General features: G+C 65.0%; 2 protein-coding genes across 7 annotated transcripts; both read right to left on the bottom strand.

Moving 5' to 3' along the window:
• Positions 1-113: 113 nt before the first annotated feature.
• Positions 114-8,594, bottom strand: RFX5 (regulatory factor X5). 6 transcript variants are annotated; one of them, XM_088181061.1, is made up of 9 exons: positions 8,466-8,594; positions 8,082-8,115; positions 7,905-7,987; positions 7,406-7,534; positions 7,145-7,261; positions 6,700-6,781; positions 6,221-6,422; positions 5,838-5,935; positions 114-5,750 (listed from the first exon to the last, which is right to left on the bottom strand). In XM_088181061.1, the coding sequence occupies exons 1-9, from the start codon at positions 8,582-8,584 to the stop codon at positions 129-131; spliced, it is 6,486 nt and encodes a 2,161-aa protein (XP_088037187.1). In that variant the 5' UTR covers positions 8,585-8,594; the 3' UTR covers positions 114-128. The 6 variants fall into 6 exon arrangements, with proteins under 6 accessions (XP_088037187.1, XP_088037188.1, XP_088037186.1 ...); XM_088181062.1 differs by having other exon boundaries at positions 6,221-6,419; positions 7,406-7,537; XM_088181060.1 differs by having other exon boundaries at positions 7,406-7,537.
• A 2,260-nt stretch (positions 8,595-10,854) lies between these two features.
• Positions 10,855-14,738, bottom strand: LOC148220808 (methanethiol oxidase-like). Its single transcript, XM_088181071.1, has 9 exons — positions 14,169-14,738; positions 13,749-13,869; positions 13,284-13,466; positions 12,847-13,028; positions 12,495-12,573; positions 12,144-12,265; positions 11,956-12,048; positions 11,583-11,701; positions 10,855-11,070 (listed from the first exon to the last, which is right to left on the bottom strand). Exons 1-9 carry the CDS (start codon positions 14,340-14,342, stop codon positions 10,908-10,910), a joined length of 1,236 nt encoding a protein of 411 aa, XP_088037197.1. The 5' UTR covers positions 14,343-14,738; the 3' UTR covers positions 10,855-10,907.
• Between the last annotated feature and the right edge of the window lie 467 nt (positions 14,739-15,205).

Genomic DNA, 15,205 nt, shown 5'->3' on the forward strand with positions numbered 1-15,205 from the left:
GTCCCTTCCCATTGCCCTTGTCCCCTCCCAGTGCCGGTGTCCCCTCCCAGTTCCAATGTCCCCTTCCCTGTCCCCTCCCAGTGCCCGGGCTCACACACACACGACAGCCGCACTGGAGTGACTGGTTTTTACTGGTGTGACGCAGGGGACCCCGTCCCTGTGCCCGCCCCCGCGTGTCCCTCGCGTGTCCCCTCGCTAAGAGGGGACCCGGCCTGGCTGTGACCCCACGGTGCCACCCTGGCGCCCGTCCTGCCATCCCTGATGACACTGACACGGGCGGGCGTGATGGGCCTGGAGGGCACAGTGGCACTGCCAGGTCTGTCCCCAGTGGTGGCACTGCCAGGCCTGTCCCTGTCCCCAATGGTGGCAATGCCCCTGGGCGGGCACTCCGTGACAGGGATGGTGGCACTGTCCCTGCCAGGCCTGTCCCCGGGGGTGGCACTGCCCCTGCCAGACCAATCCCTGTCGGGGATGGTGGCACTGCCAGGCCTGTCCCCGGGGGTGGCACGGTCTCTGGGCGGGCACTCTCTGTCTGACACGGTGGCCCTGTCCCTTCCTGACCAGTCCCTGTCACGGATGGTGTCACTGTCACTGCCAGGCCTGTCCTCAGGGGTGGCACTGCCCCTGCCAGACCAATCCCTGTCGGGGATGGTGGCACTGCCAGGCCTGTCCCCAATGGTAGCACTGTCCCTGGATGGGCACTCTCTGATGGTGACAGTGGCATTGTCACTGCCATGCCTGTCCTCAGGGGTGGCACTGCCCCTGCCAGACCAGTCCCTGTCAGGGATGGTGTCACTGTCCCTGCCAGGCCTGTCCCCGGGGGTGGCACTGCCCCTTCCTGACCAGTCCCTGTCGGGGATGGTGGCACTGCCAGGCCTGTCCCCTGGGGTGGCACTGTCCCTGGATGGGCACTCCCTGTCAGGGGTGGTGGCACTGCCAGGCCTGTCCCCAGGGCTGGTGGCACTGTCCCGTCCTGAGCAGTCCCCACTGGGGACAGCAGCACTGCCCCTGGGCGGGCAGTCCCTGACAGGCATGGTGGCAGTGCCACAGGCCAGCGTGTCCCCGAGGGCGAGGCTGGCATGGCCGGGCACCCTGGACTCCACGATGGTGGCAGTGACCCTGGGGATGGACTCCCCGACCAGCACGGTGGCACTGACAAAGACGGGCGTGTCCACGATGGTGACAGTGCCCCTGGACAGGCTGGTCCTGACGGGCACGGTGACACTGCCCAGGATCCTCCTGTCCATCACGGTGCCACTGAGAGTGACCAGCGCGTCCACGATGGTGGCAGTGCCCCTGGATGGGCAGTCCCTGACGGGGACAGTGGCACTGCTGTCCCCAATGGTGCCACTGGCCCAGAATGGGCTGTCCCTGACTGGGATGGTGGCACTGGCGGTGACGGGCGTGTCCACGATGGTGGCAGTGCCCCTGGATAGGCTGTCCCTGACGGGGACAGTGGCACTGCCAGCGACCAGCCTGTCCCCAGGAGTGCCATTGTCCCTGGAGGGGCAGTCCCTGACAGGAGTGGTGCCACTGTCAGTGACCAGCCTGTCCCCAACGGTGCCACTGTCTGTGACCAGCCTGTCCTCAGCAGGGACAGTGGCACTGCCAGAGACTGGCCTGTCCTCAATGGGGACAGTGCCACTGTCCCCAGCTGGGCTGTCCCTAACAGGGACAGTGGCAGTACCAGTGACCGGCCTGTCCTCAGTGGGGACAGTGGCACTGGCAGTGACTGGCATGTCCCTGATAGTGCCATTGTCCCCAGCTGGCATGTCCCTGACAGTGCCACTGTCCCTGGCTGGGCTGTCCCCAGTGTCAGTGGCCCTGGGTGACCTGTCCCTGATGGGGATGGTGGCACTGTCCCTGACCAGCCTGACCCCACTGCCACTGGCTCTGGGTGGCCTGTCCCTGACGGGCATGGTGGCACTGCCACTAACAGGCCTGTCCCCAGGTGTGCCATGGCTCCTGTCCCCACCGCCACCGGCCCTGGGTGACCTGTCCCTGATGGGGACAGTGCCACTACCAGTGACTGACCTGTCCCCAGGGGTGGCACTGCCCCTGCCTGGCCTGTCCCCAACAGCAGTGGCCCTGGCTGTGCTGTCCCTGACAGGGATGGTGGCACTGCCCCTGCCCGGCCTGTCCCCATTGTCACTGGCCCTGGGTGACCTGTCCTTAACAGGGACAGTGGCACTGCCACCAGCTGAGCTGTCCCTGATGGTGACAGTGGCACTGCCCCTGACCAGCCCGTCCCTGACGGTGCCACCACCCCTGACCGGCCTGTGCTCCACGGGGACGGTGGCACTGCCCCTGCCCAGCCTGTCCCCGGTGGTGGCACTGTCTCTGGGTGACCTGTCCCTGACGGGGATGGTGGCACTGCCCCTGCCCGGTCTGTCCCCACTGCCACTGTCTCTGGTGGCACTGCCCCTGCCTGGCCTGTCCCCAGGGTTGGCACTGCCCCTGGCTGTGCTGTCCCTGACGGGCATGGTGGCACTGCCACTAACCGGCCTGTCCCCAGGTGTGCCACGGCTCCTGTCCCCACTGCCACCAGCCCTGGGTGACCTGTCCCTGATGGGGACACTGCCATTGCCCCTGCCTGGCCTGTCCCCAGTGGTGGCACTGCCCGTGGACGAGCTGTCCTTGACAGGGACAGTGACACTGCCACTGGCTGTGCTGTCCTTGGCAGGGATGGTGGCACTGCCACCGACTGCCCTGTCTCCAGTGGTGGCACTTCCTTGGGATGAGCTGTCCCTGACAGGGACGGTGGCACTGCCACCAGCTGGGCTGTCCCTGCTGGGAATGGTGGCACTCCTGGTGACAGGCCTGTCCCCAGCAGTGGCACTACCAATGACTGGCTTGTCCCCAGTGCCACTGCCTCTGGATGGACTGGCCTTGACAGGGACGGTGGCACTGCCACCAGCTGTGGGGACAATGGCACTCCTGGTGACAGGCCTGTCCCCAACAGTGCCACTAGCCCTGGGTGAGCTGTCCCTGACAGGGACGGTGGCACTGCCACCCGCTGGGCTGTCCCTGACGGTGCCACTGCCACTGACTGGCCTGTCCCCAGTGCTGGCACTTCCCTTGGACGGACTGGCCTTGACAGGGACACTGACACTGCCACTGCCTCCAGCCACGGGGACAGTGGCACTCCTGGTGACCGGCCTGTCCCCAGTGCTGGCACTGGCCCTGGGTGAGTTGTCCTTGATAGAGATGGTGGCACTGCCAGTGACCGACTTGTCCTTGACAGGGACGGTGGCACTGCCACCAGCTGGGCTGTCCCTGATGGGAATGGTGGCACTCCTGGTGACAGGCCTGTCCCCAACAGTGCCACTGGCCCTGGGTGAGCTGTCCTTGACAGGGGTGGTGGCACTGCTGGTGACAGGCTTGTCCTTGACAGGGACAGTGGCACCACTGATTGGCCTGTCCCCAGTGGTGGCACTGGCCCTGGATGGACCAGCCTTGACAGGGACAGTGGCACTCCTGGTGACAGGCCTGTCCCCAATAGTGCCACTGGCCTTGGAGGGGCTGTCCCTGACCGGGACGGTGACACTGCCCCCGGATGAGCTGTCCTTGACAGGGACAGTGCCACTGCCACCAGCCGGGCTGTCCCTGATGGGGACAGTGGCACTCCTGGTGACAGGCCTGTCCCCAATAGTGCCACCGGCCTTGGAGGGGCTGTCCCTGCCAGGGACAGTGGCACCGCTGGTGACAGGCCTGTCTTCAGTGGTGGCACTGCCAGTGACAAGCTTGTCCTTGACAGGGAGAGTGGCACCACTGGCTGGCCTGTCCCCAGTGGTGGCACCGATCCTGGATGAGCTGTCTGTGACAGGGACAGTGGCACTGCCACCAGCTGGGCTGTCCCTGGCAGGGACGGTGGCACTCCTGGTCACAGGCCTGTCCCCAGTGCTGGCGCTGACAGTGACCGGCTTGTCCTTGACAGGGACAGTGCCACTGCCACCAGCCGGGCTGTCCCTGATGGGGACAGTGGCACTCCTGGTGACAGGCCTGTCCCCAATAGTGCCACTGGCCCTGGAGGGGCTGTCCCTGACAGGGACAATGACACTGACTGGCTTGTCCCCAGTGCCACTGCCCCCGGATGAGCTGTCCTTACCGAGGACAGTGGCACTTCTGGTGACAGGCCTGTCCCCAGCGGTGGCACTGCCTTGGGATGAGCTGTCCCTCATGGGGATGGTGGCACTGCCACCAGCTGGGCTGTCCTTGGTGGGAATGGTGGCACTCCTGGTGACAGGCCTGTCCTGAGTGGTGGCACTGCCCTGGGAGGAGCTGTCCTTGGCAGGGATGGTGGCACTGCCACCAGCTGTGGGGACAGTGGCACTCCTGGTGACAGGCCTGTCCCCAGTAATGCCACTGGCCTGGGATGAGCTGTCCCTGACAGGGACGGTGGCACTGCCACCCGCTGGGCTGTCCCTGATGGGAATGGTGGCACTCCTGGTGACAGGCCTGTCCCCAGTGGTGGCACTGCCACTGCCCGGCCTGTCCCCAGTGTCACTGGACATGGATGAGCTGTCCTTGACAGGGACAGTGGCACTGCCACCACCAGGGGAGCCACCAGCAGGGACAGTGGCACTGCCACTGACTGGGCTGTCCCCAAGGTGGATGGTGGCAATGCCATTGACCAAGCTGTCCCCAAGGGGGACAGTGGCACTGCCATTGACGGGGCTGTCCCCAAGGGGGACAGTGGCACTGCCATTAACCGAGCTGTCCCCAGCTGTGACAGTGGCATTGCCACCGACCACACTGGCCCCGAGGGGGACAGTGCCATTGCTCCCAGCTGAGCTGTCCCCAGGTGGGACGGTGGCACTGCCATTGACTGGACTGTCCCTAGGGGGGACAGTGGCACTGCCATTAACCGAGCTGTCCCCAAGTGTGACAGTGGCACTGCCATTGACTGGACTGTCCCCAAGCAGCACGGGGACATTGTTAATGGCAGCGACACTACCATTGACCGAGCTGTCCCCAAGTGTGACAGTGACACTGCCACCCCCCACACTGTCCTCGGCCGTGACAGTGACACCGCCACCACCCGGGCTGTCCCCACCGCCCACGGCGTCATCATCGCCCTCCATGCCGTCCCCACCCTCCTCCTCCTCAGCACCGCCACCCCTGTCCCCAGCGGCCACAGTGGCACTGCCACCCCCGGGTGACGCCCCTGGGGGCGAGTCCCCTCCCTCGTCCCCCTTGGGGACCTCCGCGTCCTCGGGTGACCCCGCCGTGTCCCCTCCCCTCTTCCGGGGCCTCCCCCTCCTCCTCTTGAGCGCCGCCGTGTCCCCTCCTCCTCCTCCTCCTCCTCCTCCTCCCTCCAGGGGCCGCTTGGTGGCTTTGCCTCGCTGTCCCCCCTCGCTGTCCCCTCCCGACCTGGCGCTGCCACCCGGGCTCTCCGCCGCGGCCACCCCGACCCCGGGCAACAAGACATTGAGCACGGGGATGGCCCCGCTGGCCCCGGGGGCGAGCGCCGTGCCCACGGGCAGGGGCAGCGCCACCTTCACCGTGCCACCGCCCAGAGGAGCCGCCGTCAGCTTGGGGACGAGCACGGGAGGGGACGAACGCACGGGGGTGGCACCGGGGGCCACCGCGGGCCGCTCCGGGGGGGGGATGCGGGGCAGCAGGAGCGGCAACCTGGCCACCAAGGCGTTCACCTGGGGGCTACTGGCCGGCCTGGGGGGCTCCTGCGGGGGTTTCTTCTTCTCTGGCCGCGGCTGGACATTGGCTTTGGGGACATTGTCCTTCTTGGCCTGCGGGAAGGGAGGTGACATCGCGGCTTGGGGACAGCTCGGAGTGGCCACGTGGCTCTGGGGGGGGGGGGGTCAGGAGGGTCTCACCTGGTCCTGGCTGCGCTCGCCGCTGTCCGAGGGGTCCAGGCCGTTCTTTTTGGGGGCAGCGGGCGGGCGGGGGTCCTGGGGGGGCTTGTCCGTGTTTTCTGTGGGAGGAGGGGGCGTGAGCGGGGGGCAGGGGACACTGGGAGTGGGGAGGGGACACTGGGAGTGGGGAGGGGACACTGGAAGTGTGACATTGGAGGTGGGGACGGGGGAGTGCCCCCAGAGGAGTGTCAGCTCCACAGGGAGGTTACAATGTCCCCAAGCGGGTGACAGCATCCCCAGTGTCCCCAAGGGCATGGCAGTGTCCCCAGGGGTGTGGCAGTGTCCCCAGTGTCCCCAGGGGTGGTGGCAGTGTCCCCAGTGTCCCCAGTGTCCCCAGTGCTGACCTGAGAGCACCATGGCCATGAGCAGGTCGGCGTGGGCGCAGCGCGAGCTGATGATGTGCTGCTGCAGCAGGAACTGCGCCACCTCCACGATGCTGTTGAAGGAGCGCTTGAGAATCTTCTCGGCCCAGTCACAGGTGAGGGCACAGGCGGCCTCCATCACCTCCGAGCTGTACGACTGCACCAGCTCGGCCAGCTCCGACTGCTGGGGACACACGGACAGCCCGGTCACAGCAGGGAGGGGACAGGGGACACGGGGACACGGGGACACAGGGACAGGGGACACACGGACACAGGGGACACAGGGACAGGGGACACACGGACACAGGGACAGTGACGTGAGAGAGGGGACAGCAGGACAGAGATGTCAGACAGGGGACAGGGGACAGCACTGACTGAGGACATGGGGACAGGGAACATCATTGTCAGACTGGGGACAAAGGACATGGGGACACGGGGACAGGGGGACACGGAGCACTCACGGTCTCGGTGACTTTGAGGTCCAGGCTGGGCAGGGGAGGAAGGCTCACCACCGTCTTCCTCCGGATCCCACCGTAGCAGTACGTGGGGAGGAGTCAAGGGTTAATCCCAAAAAAAACCGGGAAAGAAACCCTGAGGAACCTTCCGGAATGGTGAAAATGGGGAAAAATGGGAAAAAAATGGGGAAAATTGGGGGAGAAATAAGGAAAATGGGGGGGAAGGGGAAAAGGGGGGAGAAATGGGAAAAAAGCAAAAAAGTGGAAAACACTGGGGGAAAATGGGAAAAAAGGGGGGGAAGCGGGAAAAAATGGGGAAAAAAACAGGAAAAAACAAACAGGAAAAGAAAAGGGGGAATTGGGGGGAAAAAACAGGGAAAAAAGGGGGGAAAGGGGGGGGGAATGGGAAAAACTGGGAAAAGCAGCAGGAATTGCATCAAGGGAAGGATATTTGGATTGTCCTCGGCCTCCCAGGCGCCGGGCTTTGATGTTGGGGAAGATTTCGCGGATGATTTTGCCGAAATTGGCCGTGCTGAGCGGGCGGCAGCCGAGGTTGTCACAGTAGCGCCTGCGGGGAGGGACGGGGGCGTGTCCGGAGGAGGAAATCCCGGGATATTCCCGGGAATTCCGGGAAAAGGGACACGGGGATGTTCCCAGGGTATTCCAGAGAATGGGACACAGGGACAAGGGGACAGGGGCCAGCCTGGCTCACTTGTAGGCGTCGTACACGTCCTGCTTGGGCAGGCAGGTGTCCGTGTGCTCCTCCAGGTGGTTGCGGATCCAGCTGCAGGCGTGCATGTGCTCGGCTGTGCCCAGGGAGCTGAGCTCCAGAGAGCCACCGCTGCTGCCGGGACAGGGACGGGGACAGGGGACAGCACCGGCGACAGGGGACGGCATCAGGAGAGAGAGGGGACAGCACCAGGGGACGGCCTGTCAGCATCTCTGTGCCAGCTCTGCTGTGACACAGCCATCCTGAGGCGCCCCTGGCCCAGCTCCATCCCATCCCATCCCCTGGATCCCATCCCCTGGATCCCATCCCATCCCCTGGATCCCATCCCCTGGATCCCATCCCATCCCACAGATCCCATCCCCTGGGTCCCATTCCCTGGATCCAATCCCATTCACATTGATCCCACCCCAATCCCATTCCCTGGATCCCCTGGATACAATTCCCATTCCCTGGATCCCATTTTCCCGGATCCCATCCCCACCTCTTCTCCCCCAGGCTGGGTCCCGAGGGCAGCTGCAGGTACAGGTAGAGTTTGTCGCTGTCCGAGAATTTCTGCACGTCCTGCTGCGCTCCGGGGACAGGGACGGGGTCAGGGATCCGCCCAAAAAATCGGGATCCGCCCCCAATTCCCAGCCCAGAATTCCAGGGAAACACTCACCAGGATGGAATCCACCTTGCTCTGCACGGATTTGCTGCGTGGGACACAGGAACTGGTCAGGGACGATCCCAAAAATCCCAGGATTGATCCCAAAAAATCCCGGGATCGATCCCAAAAATCCCATAAGAATTCCCAGGTTTTCCCATAAGAATTCCCAAGGTTTCCCAAAAGCATTCCCAGCTTTTCCTGCAGAATTTCCCGATTTTTCCTGCAGGAATTCCCCGGCTTTTCCATAAGAATTCCCAGGTTTTCCCATCAGAATCCCCAAGATTTCCCATAAGAATCTCTAGGTATTCCCATAAGAATTCCCAAGGTTTCCCATCAGAATTCCCGTTTTTCCCGCGGAAATTCCCGGATTTTCCCGCAGGAATTGCCATTCCTTACGAGATGGAGCCGCGCAGCTCCTGCAGCAGCGTGCTGGGCTCGGGGGCACCGCCCCGGGCACCGCCAGCTGCCACCGCGCCCCTCCTGCCACTCCTGGAGCCCGGCTCCTCCTCTGCCATGGCCTGCTGGGCGAGGGAAATACTGAACTCAAAATTAAAAAGTTAAATTTTAATAAAAAGAAAAAAAAGGGGGGTTGTAAGTGAATTGAATTAAAATCGGGAATGGGAGTCAGGGGAGGGGTGGGGGACGGAAGTGGACAGGGGACAGGGACAGGAGGACATCAGGACATGGGGACAAGGGACACCAGGACAGGGGGACATCAGGACAGGGTCTCAGGACCATGGGGACACCAAAACAGGGGTCCCCAGGGATATGGGGACACCAGGACAGGATGCCCAGGGACAGAGGGACATGGGGACACCAGGAAGGGGGGACACCAGGACAGGGGGACTCCAGGACACCAGGACAGAGGGACAAGGGTCCCAGGGACATGGGAACACCAGGACAGGGGGACATGGCGACACCAAGAACAGACCCACATGGCCACAGGGCCACCAGGAAGAGATTCCAGGGTCAGGAGCCCAGGGGCCACCAGGAAGTGATTCCAGAGCCACGGGGCCACCGGAAGTGACCTTGGTGGCCATGAGGCCACCAAAAAGCGACCCCCGGGGCCACGGCGACATGGGACACCAGGAAGCGACCCCCGGGGCCATGAGGCCACCGGAAGCCACCCTCGGGGCCATGAGGCCACCGGAAGCCACCCCCGTGGCCACCGCCGTCCTCGCCCGCGGCCCGCGGAGCCCCCGGCGGCCCCAGCCCGGTACCGGGGGACGGGACCCCCGTCCCCCGCGGTGTCCCCGGGGTGTCCCCAACTCTGTCCCCACCCCCCCACCCCCCATCAGCCCCGCACCCACCTGGTCCCGTCCTGCTCGGGGGGGGGTCCCGAAAAGTGGGGGGAGGGGGGAGGGGAAGGGTCCCGCCACGTGCCCCGCGCCCCCCGCGCGAACCGAAAGTGGACGCGCCCCTCGCTCGCCGCGCGCGCGGCCGCTTCTTTTTTCTGATTGGCTGCGGCGCCGCTGGTCTGCCCGGATACGGCGGAATCCGCGGTTCTGATTGGCTGAGCCCGGCCCCCCCGCCCCGCCCTCGGCTGGGGGTGAGCGGCCGGATGCGGCGCGGCGGGAGGGGCTGAAATCTGCCTGGCAACAGCGCTCTGATTGGCCGGGAGCGGCGGCGCGAGGGGAGACGGGTGTGAGGTGAGTGTGCAAAGGGGTCACGTGGGTGAGTGTGCAAAAGAGGGACACGTGACTGAGGTCACGTGTGCGAGTGTGCAAAGGGGTCAGGTGTGTGAGTGTGCAAGGGAGGGTCACGTGATGGGGTCACGTGAGTGAGTGTGCAAAGGGGGGTGAGTGTGCAAAGGATCCCAAGGAAATTTTTCCCATCTAAAGGAAATCATCCTGGATTTCCACAGGGAGCCTGAAACCCACGGACCCCATTAAAAAAAAAAAAAAAAAAAAAAAAAAAAGGAACAGCAAGAAAATTTGGGGAAAATTCCCGAAAACCCGGATTCAAAAATCAAAAAAAAAAAAAAACCAAAGGAACCGTGGGAAAATTGCAGAAAACTTGGATCCAACCATCCCAAAAAACCCACATGTAACAGCGAGAAAAATCCGTCAAAATTTAGGGAAAATTTCAGAAAAAAAAGTCCGGAAAAGTAGGATCCAAACATCCCACGGAACGGGGGGAAAACTCTGGAAAATTCCTGGAATGAGGCTCGGGAGGCTGCGGGTGATGCAGGGAAAAAACTTTATTGATTGTGGGGAAAGCAGAGCCGGGCAGAGCGGGACAGGGATAGGAGTGACCCGGGACAGGGACAGGAATTGTCCCAGGAATGTCCCAGGAATGTCCCGGGATATCCCAGGAACAGCCGCGGGTCCCGGCCCTGCTTTGCCCGGAGCGGGATCGAGATTCCAGCGGGAACGGGAACCCCAAACCCCGAGGGGATCCCAAACCCGGGAATGGCCTGAGAGGATCCCAAATATGGGAATCGCCCCACGGGACCCCAAACTCATCACTCAGGGGACCCCAAATCCGTGTCCCGGGAGACCCCAAAAATGGGAACCACCCAAAGCCCGGAATCACCCAGAGGACCCCAAATCCAGAATCCCCCCAGTCCCAGCACCCGGAGGACCCCAAATCCGGGATTCACCCAGGGGACCCAGAAATGGGAACCACCCAAAGCCCGGAATCACCCAGAGAGCCCAAATCCGCCATCCCCCAATCCCCTCACCCAGGGCCCCCCAATCCCCTCACCCAGGGCCCCCCAGTCCCTCCATGCCCCCCATCCCACGCCCATCGCCCCGGGTCCCCCGAGCTCGCCCCGCGCCCTCGGCCGAGCCCAGCGCAGCTCCGGGCGGGCTCCGCGGCGCTGCCGGGCTCGCCCCCTTAGGCCAGCGGCTCGCACTTGCAGTCGCCGCCGGGGAAGCGAATGTCGTGCGCCAGGCACGGCCCGTGCGGCTCCTTGCCGAAATCCACCAGGAAGTTTTTGTTCACGGCCAGCCCGCCCTTGTCCGTGTCCACGTCGAGCTGCAGCATCACCGAGCCCTCCCTGCGCGGCCACAGCGGCGGCTCGTGGCGACTGCGAGCCCCGGGAGCCGGCCCGGAGCCCGCCCGGAGCTGCTCCGGACGGCGCCAGCCACAGGGGAGGGACAGCGGGGCGGGCAAGGGGGACACCGGGGTGGCGACTTCAGCCGGGATGGGGCAAGTCCCGGGGATGGGAGGGGCACGGTGGGATCGGGGGCAGTTTTGGCTCCCAAATTCCCCCAGGCTTGGCTCAGGACACGCTCGGGGGCAGTTTTAGCCCCGGGTTTGGCTCAGGACACGCTCGGGGCCAGTTTTAGCCCCGGGTTTGGCTCAGGACACGCTCCGGGGTCTCTTTTCCCCCCCAAACCCCCCCGGACCCGCTCGGGCCGTGCCCGCCCAGCCCGGACCCCCTTCGGGCTGAGCTCAGCCCGGGCTCTGCTCAACCCCGAGCCGGCTCCGGGACAGCCCCGGGGTGTCCCGGCCCCTCGCCCGCCCCGTGCCCGCCCCGAGGGAGCCTTTCCCGGCCGGAATTCTCACTTGATCAGGCTGGGGTAGAACTGCCGGTCCCAGGTGCTGTAGAAGGAGTTGGTCACGTAGAGCCGCTTCCCGTCCAGGCTCAGCTGCAGCGCGGCGGGGCCGCCGAACACGCGCTTGCACTGGGACACACGGACTGGGCTTACTGGGGGTACTGGGACAGGGACTGGGCTTACTGGGGGTACTGGGACACGGGCTGGGGGCACTGGGACACGGACTGGGGACACTGGGGGCACTGGGACTGGATCCCAGCAGGGACAGGTGGGGAGCAGAAACGTCGGGAACAGCTCAGAGCAGGTGAGCGCGGGCTCAGGTGAGCACACTCTCAGGTCCCCAGTCCCTCCCAGTCCCTCCCAGTCGCCCCAGCCCCGCTCACCTTGACCACCAGTGGCTCGGGCTGGCCCTTGAGCTCCTCGTCCCTGCAGACGCTCACGGGGCCCCCTCGCAGGATGCTGCCCCCCACGAACACCTGCAAGGCACGGGGGGCACACGAGCGTTCCCCGGCACTGGCCCCGCTCGCCCCGCTGGCCCCGCTCGCCCCCCGGGCCAGGGGCTGCCCCTCACCTGCCCCACCAGCCGGGGCTTGCAGTTCCTGCCCAGCTCGTACTGGCGGATGTCCCCGTGCAGCCAGTTGCACACGTACAGGAACCGATCGTCCGGGCTGATGACGAGGTCGGCGATGAAGGCTGCGGGCACAGCCGGGGGGGCTCAGGGCCACGGGCACGGCCGGGGGGGGCGGCTCGGGACGGGGGGAGATGGGGTTGGGGGTAAGGCACGGTTTGAGGGCAGTCAGGATTTAGGGGAAGGCGGGGTTTGGGGTCAGTCAGGATTTGGGGTGGCCCAGCGGGCTCTGGGGTCGCCCACGGGGCCGTGCCCGGTGCCGAACCCGCGGTGCCACACCCAGCGCACACGAACCTGGCATCTTGGGCATGATCCAGCCCGACACGTCCTTGGCCGGGATCCGGATCACCTCCTCCACGGCCCAGTTGTCTCTCTGCACCGGGACAGCGAGCGCGATCAGCGCGGGCCGGGCCGGGCCGGGCCGGGCCGAGCCGGGACCAACGGGATCATCCCGATCCCGATCCCGATCCCGACCCGGGCACAACGGGATCAGCGCGATCCCGATCCGGAACCCAACGGGTCCATCCCGCTCCCCGCACTCCCTGGATCTGGACCCTCCCTGTCCCCGCTCCTCCTCCTCCTCCTCCTCCCCCGTGCCGCCCGGCTCTCCCGGCAGCCCGGGCCCGCTGCCGTGGCTCGCACTCGCCTCGCAGGGCTTGTAGAAGCGGAAGATGGCCCCGCTCAGGGCACAGCCCACGTAGCCCTCGGCGGCGTCGGGGCCGTGCAGGAAGCGCACGGAGAGCGGCAGGGAATCCTCGCCCAGGTCGAAGCACTGCGTGAGGCTGCGGCACGACAAGTTCCACACGTTCAGGCGGCGGCCGAAGAGCCCTGCGGGACACGGGGAGAAAGGCTCGGGGGCGCCCGGGGACACGGAGCCCTCCCCGAAGGGTCCCGGGAGGAATGGAGAGGGAAATGGGAAATGTCGGGGTTTGGGAAGAACACAGAGAAATGCAGAACTTGGGGAGGAGAAGCCTCTCGGGGTGCACAAATCCCCTCTCGGGGTGCACAAATCCCCTCTCGGGGGGCTCCGCGCCCCCAGCCCCGCGCCCAGCGCTGCCCTCGGTGCCACCCGCGTGTCCCCACCTTTGTTGAAGTCATCGGGGCTGAAGCCCCTCCCGGCCACTTTGGGCACCAGCCCGGAGGAGCTGACCAGCACGTTGAGCCGAGCTTTGTACCAGAAGTCGTAGCCGCTCGCCGGAGTCTCGCACTCGCCCTCCCAGTTGCCCTTCAGCTCCAAGGTGGCCCCGTCCAGCACCACGAAGCCACCTGGGACACGCGAGGGACGCGGCGGTGACAAATCCGGGCTGGGGCGAGCCCGGCGGGACAAAGCCGGGCTGGGGGTTCGGGCAGGGGATGGGGGGAGTGGGGATTCGTTAATGGGGGTAATTAATGGGGATTAATTCATGGGGATCGTGGGTGAGGGAATGGGAATTCTGGGCGGAGAAAAGGGGAATTAATGGGAATTCTGGAAAGGGGAAATGGAAAGGAATGGGAATTCCGGCAGGGGAATGAGAAGGAAGGAATGGGAATTCCGGCAGGGACATTGACCTTTGCCGTTGCCAGCCGGGTCGCCCATGTTGGCGATCAGGATGTCCCCGTTGGGCAGGGGGTGGCTCACAGCCAGGTAGCCCTTGTTGCACTTCCAGAACACATCCACGGGCTCGATCATCTGCAAAAAACAGCGCCAATGTCAGCCCCTGCCTGCTGGGCGCCTCTCCCGGGGCCACAGAACCCTTCCCTGAACTCATCCCGCCTTGAATTCATCCTTTCTTAATTCATCCTTCCTGCCTTGAATTCATCCTTCCTTGAATCAATCCTTCCTTCCTTCCTTCCTTCCTTCCTTCCTTCCTGGAATGAATTCTTCCTTGAATTAATCCTTTTTTCTTCCTTGAATGAATGCTTCCTTCCTCTCTCCATCTCTCCATCCCTCTCTCTCCTCCCCGTTCCCCCCGGTGTCCCGGTGCCCACCTTGCAGATTCGCGGTGCCCGGCACTGCGCTCCCAGCTCCACCACGTAGATGCGGGAGGAGATGAGCCCGGGCAGCACCAGCTTGGTCCTTTGGGCCGCGGCGCCGCTGTCGAAGCAGCCGCAGGCGGGGCCCCCCCAGCCCGCGCAGTGCAGCTCGTCCTTGAGGTTGGGCATGGGCAGCCGGTGGATGACCTGGGCACGGCCAGGGGGGGTCAGCCGGGCCGGGCCGAGCCGAGCTGGGCTCAGCCGGGCCGAGCTGAGCCGGGCCTGGCCCGCCGGGAGCGGCCCCGGGGCTTGGGGAGCGCTGGAGAGGGGCTGGGAACAAGCCCGGGATTTGGGGAGATCTGGGTGGGAATAACCCCGGGATTTGGGGCTCGTACCTGGCCGTAGTGGCAGGAGCGCGGGTTGAGGTCCACGGTGGCCAGGAAATCGGGCTGGTCGATGCCCGTGTTCCTGTAGGTGCAGGTCACGTAGGCGACCTCCTCCCTCGGGGCTGGGGACACAAAAACCGCGCTCGAACCCAGCCCGGGAGCTCCCAAAAAAAAAAAAAAAAAAAAAAAAAAAAGGGACGGGAAAAGCTGCGAGCAGCTCTGAGAAAGGAGCGGAACGAATTTCGGGATGCTGCGATTTCCTGCGGCTCCTCCCGGGCTGTCCTGGGGAGCTCCTGAGCCGGGATCAACCCGGGGGAATCTCCCGGGAGTTCGAGTTCTCCCGATGGGAAAGGGGCTCAGCACAGACAGGGAGCTCAGGGACCCCAAAAACCACAAATCCTCCCCAGCCCACCCAGCCCAGCCCAGCCCCGCACTCGCCTTTCAGCACCTCGGGGCACGAGGGGTACTCGTAGCACGGAGCTCTGCACCTGTCTGGGGGAGCAGAGGGGACCCCGTGAGCCCGGCCCGGGCCCGGGAGCCCCCAGCCCAGCCCAGAGGGTCCCTCCCAGCCCAGGGACCCCCGGGGCCATCCCCGGGGCCAGCCCAGCCCTCCCTGGGCACCCAGGGCGAGCGCTCGGGGTGGCGCCGGCACTGCCAGCCCCGGGA

Source organism: Sturnus vulgaris, chromosome 31 (genome assembly GCF_052056855.1).
Source record: "Sturnus vulgaris isolate bStuVul1 chromosome 31, bStuVul1.hap1, whole genome shotgun sequence".
Taxonomy (NCBI): Eukaryota; Metazoa; Chordata; class Aves; order Passeriformes; family Sturnidae; genus Sturnus; species Sturnus vulgaris.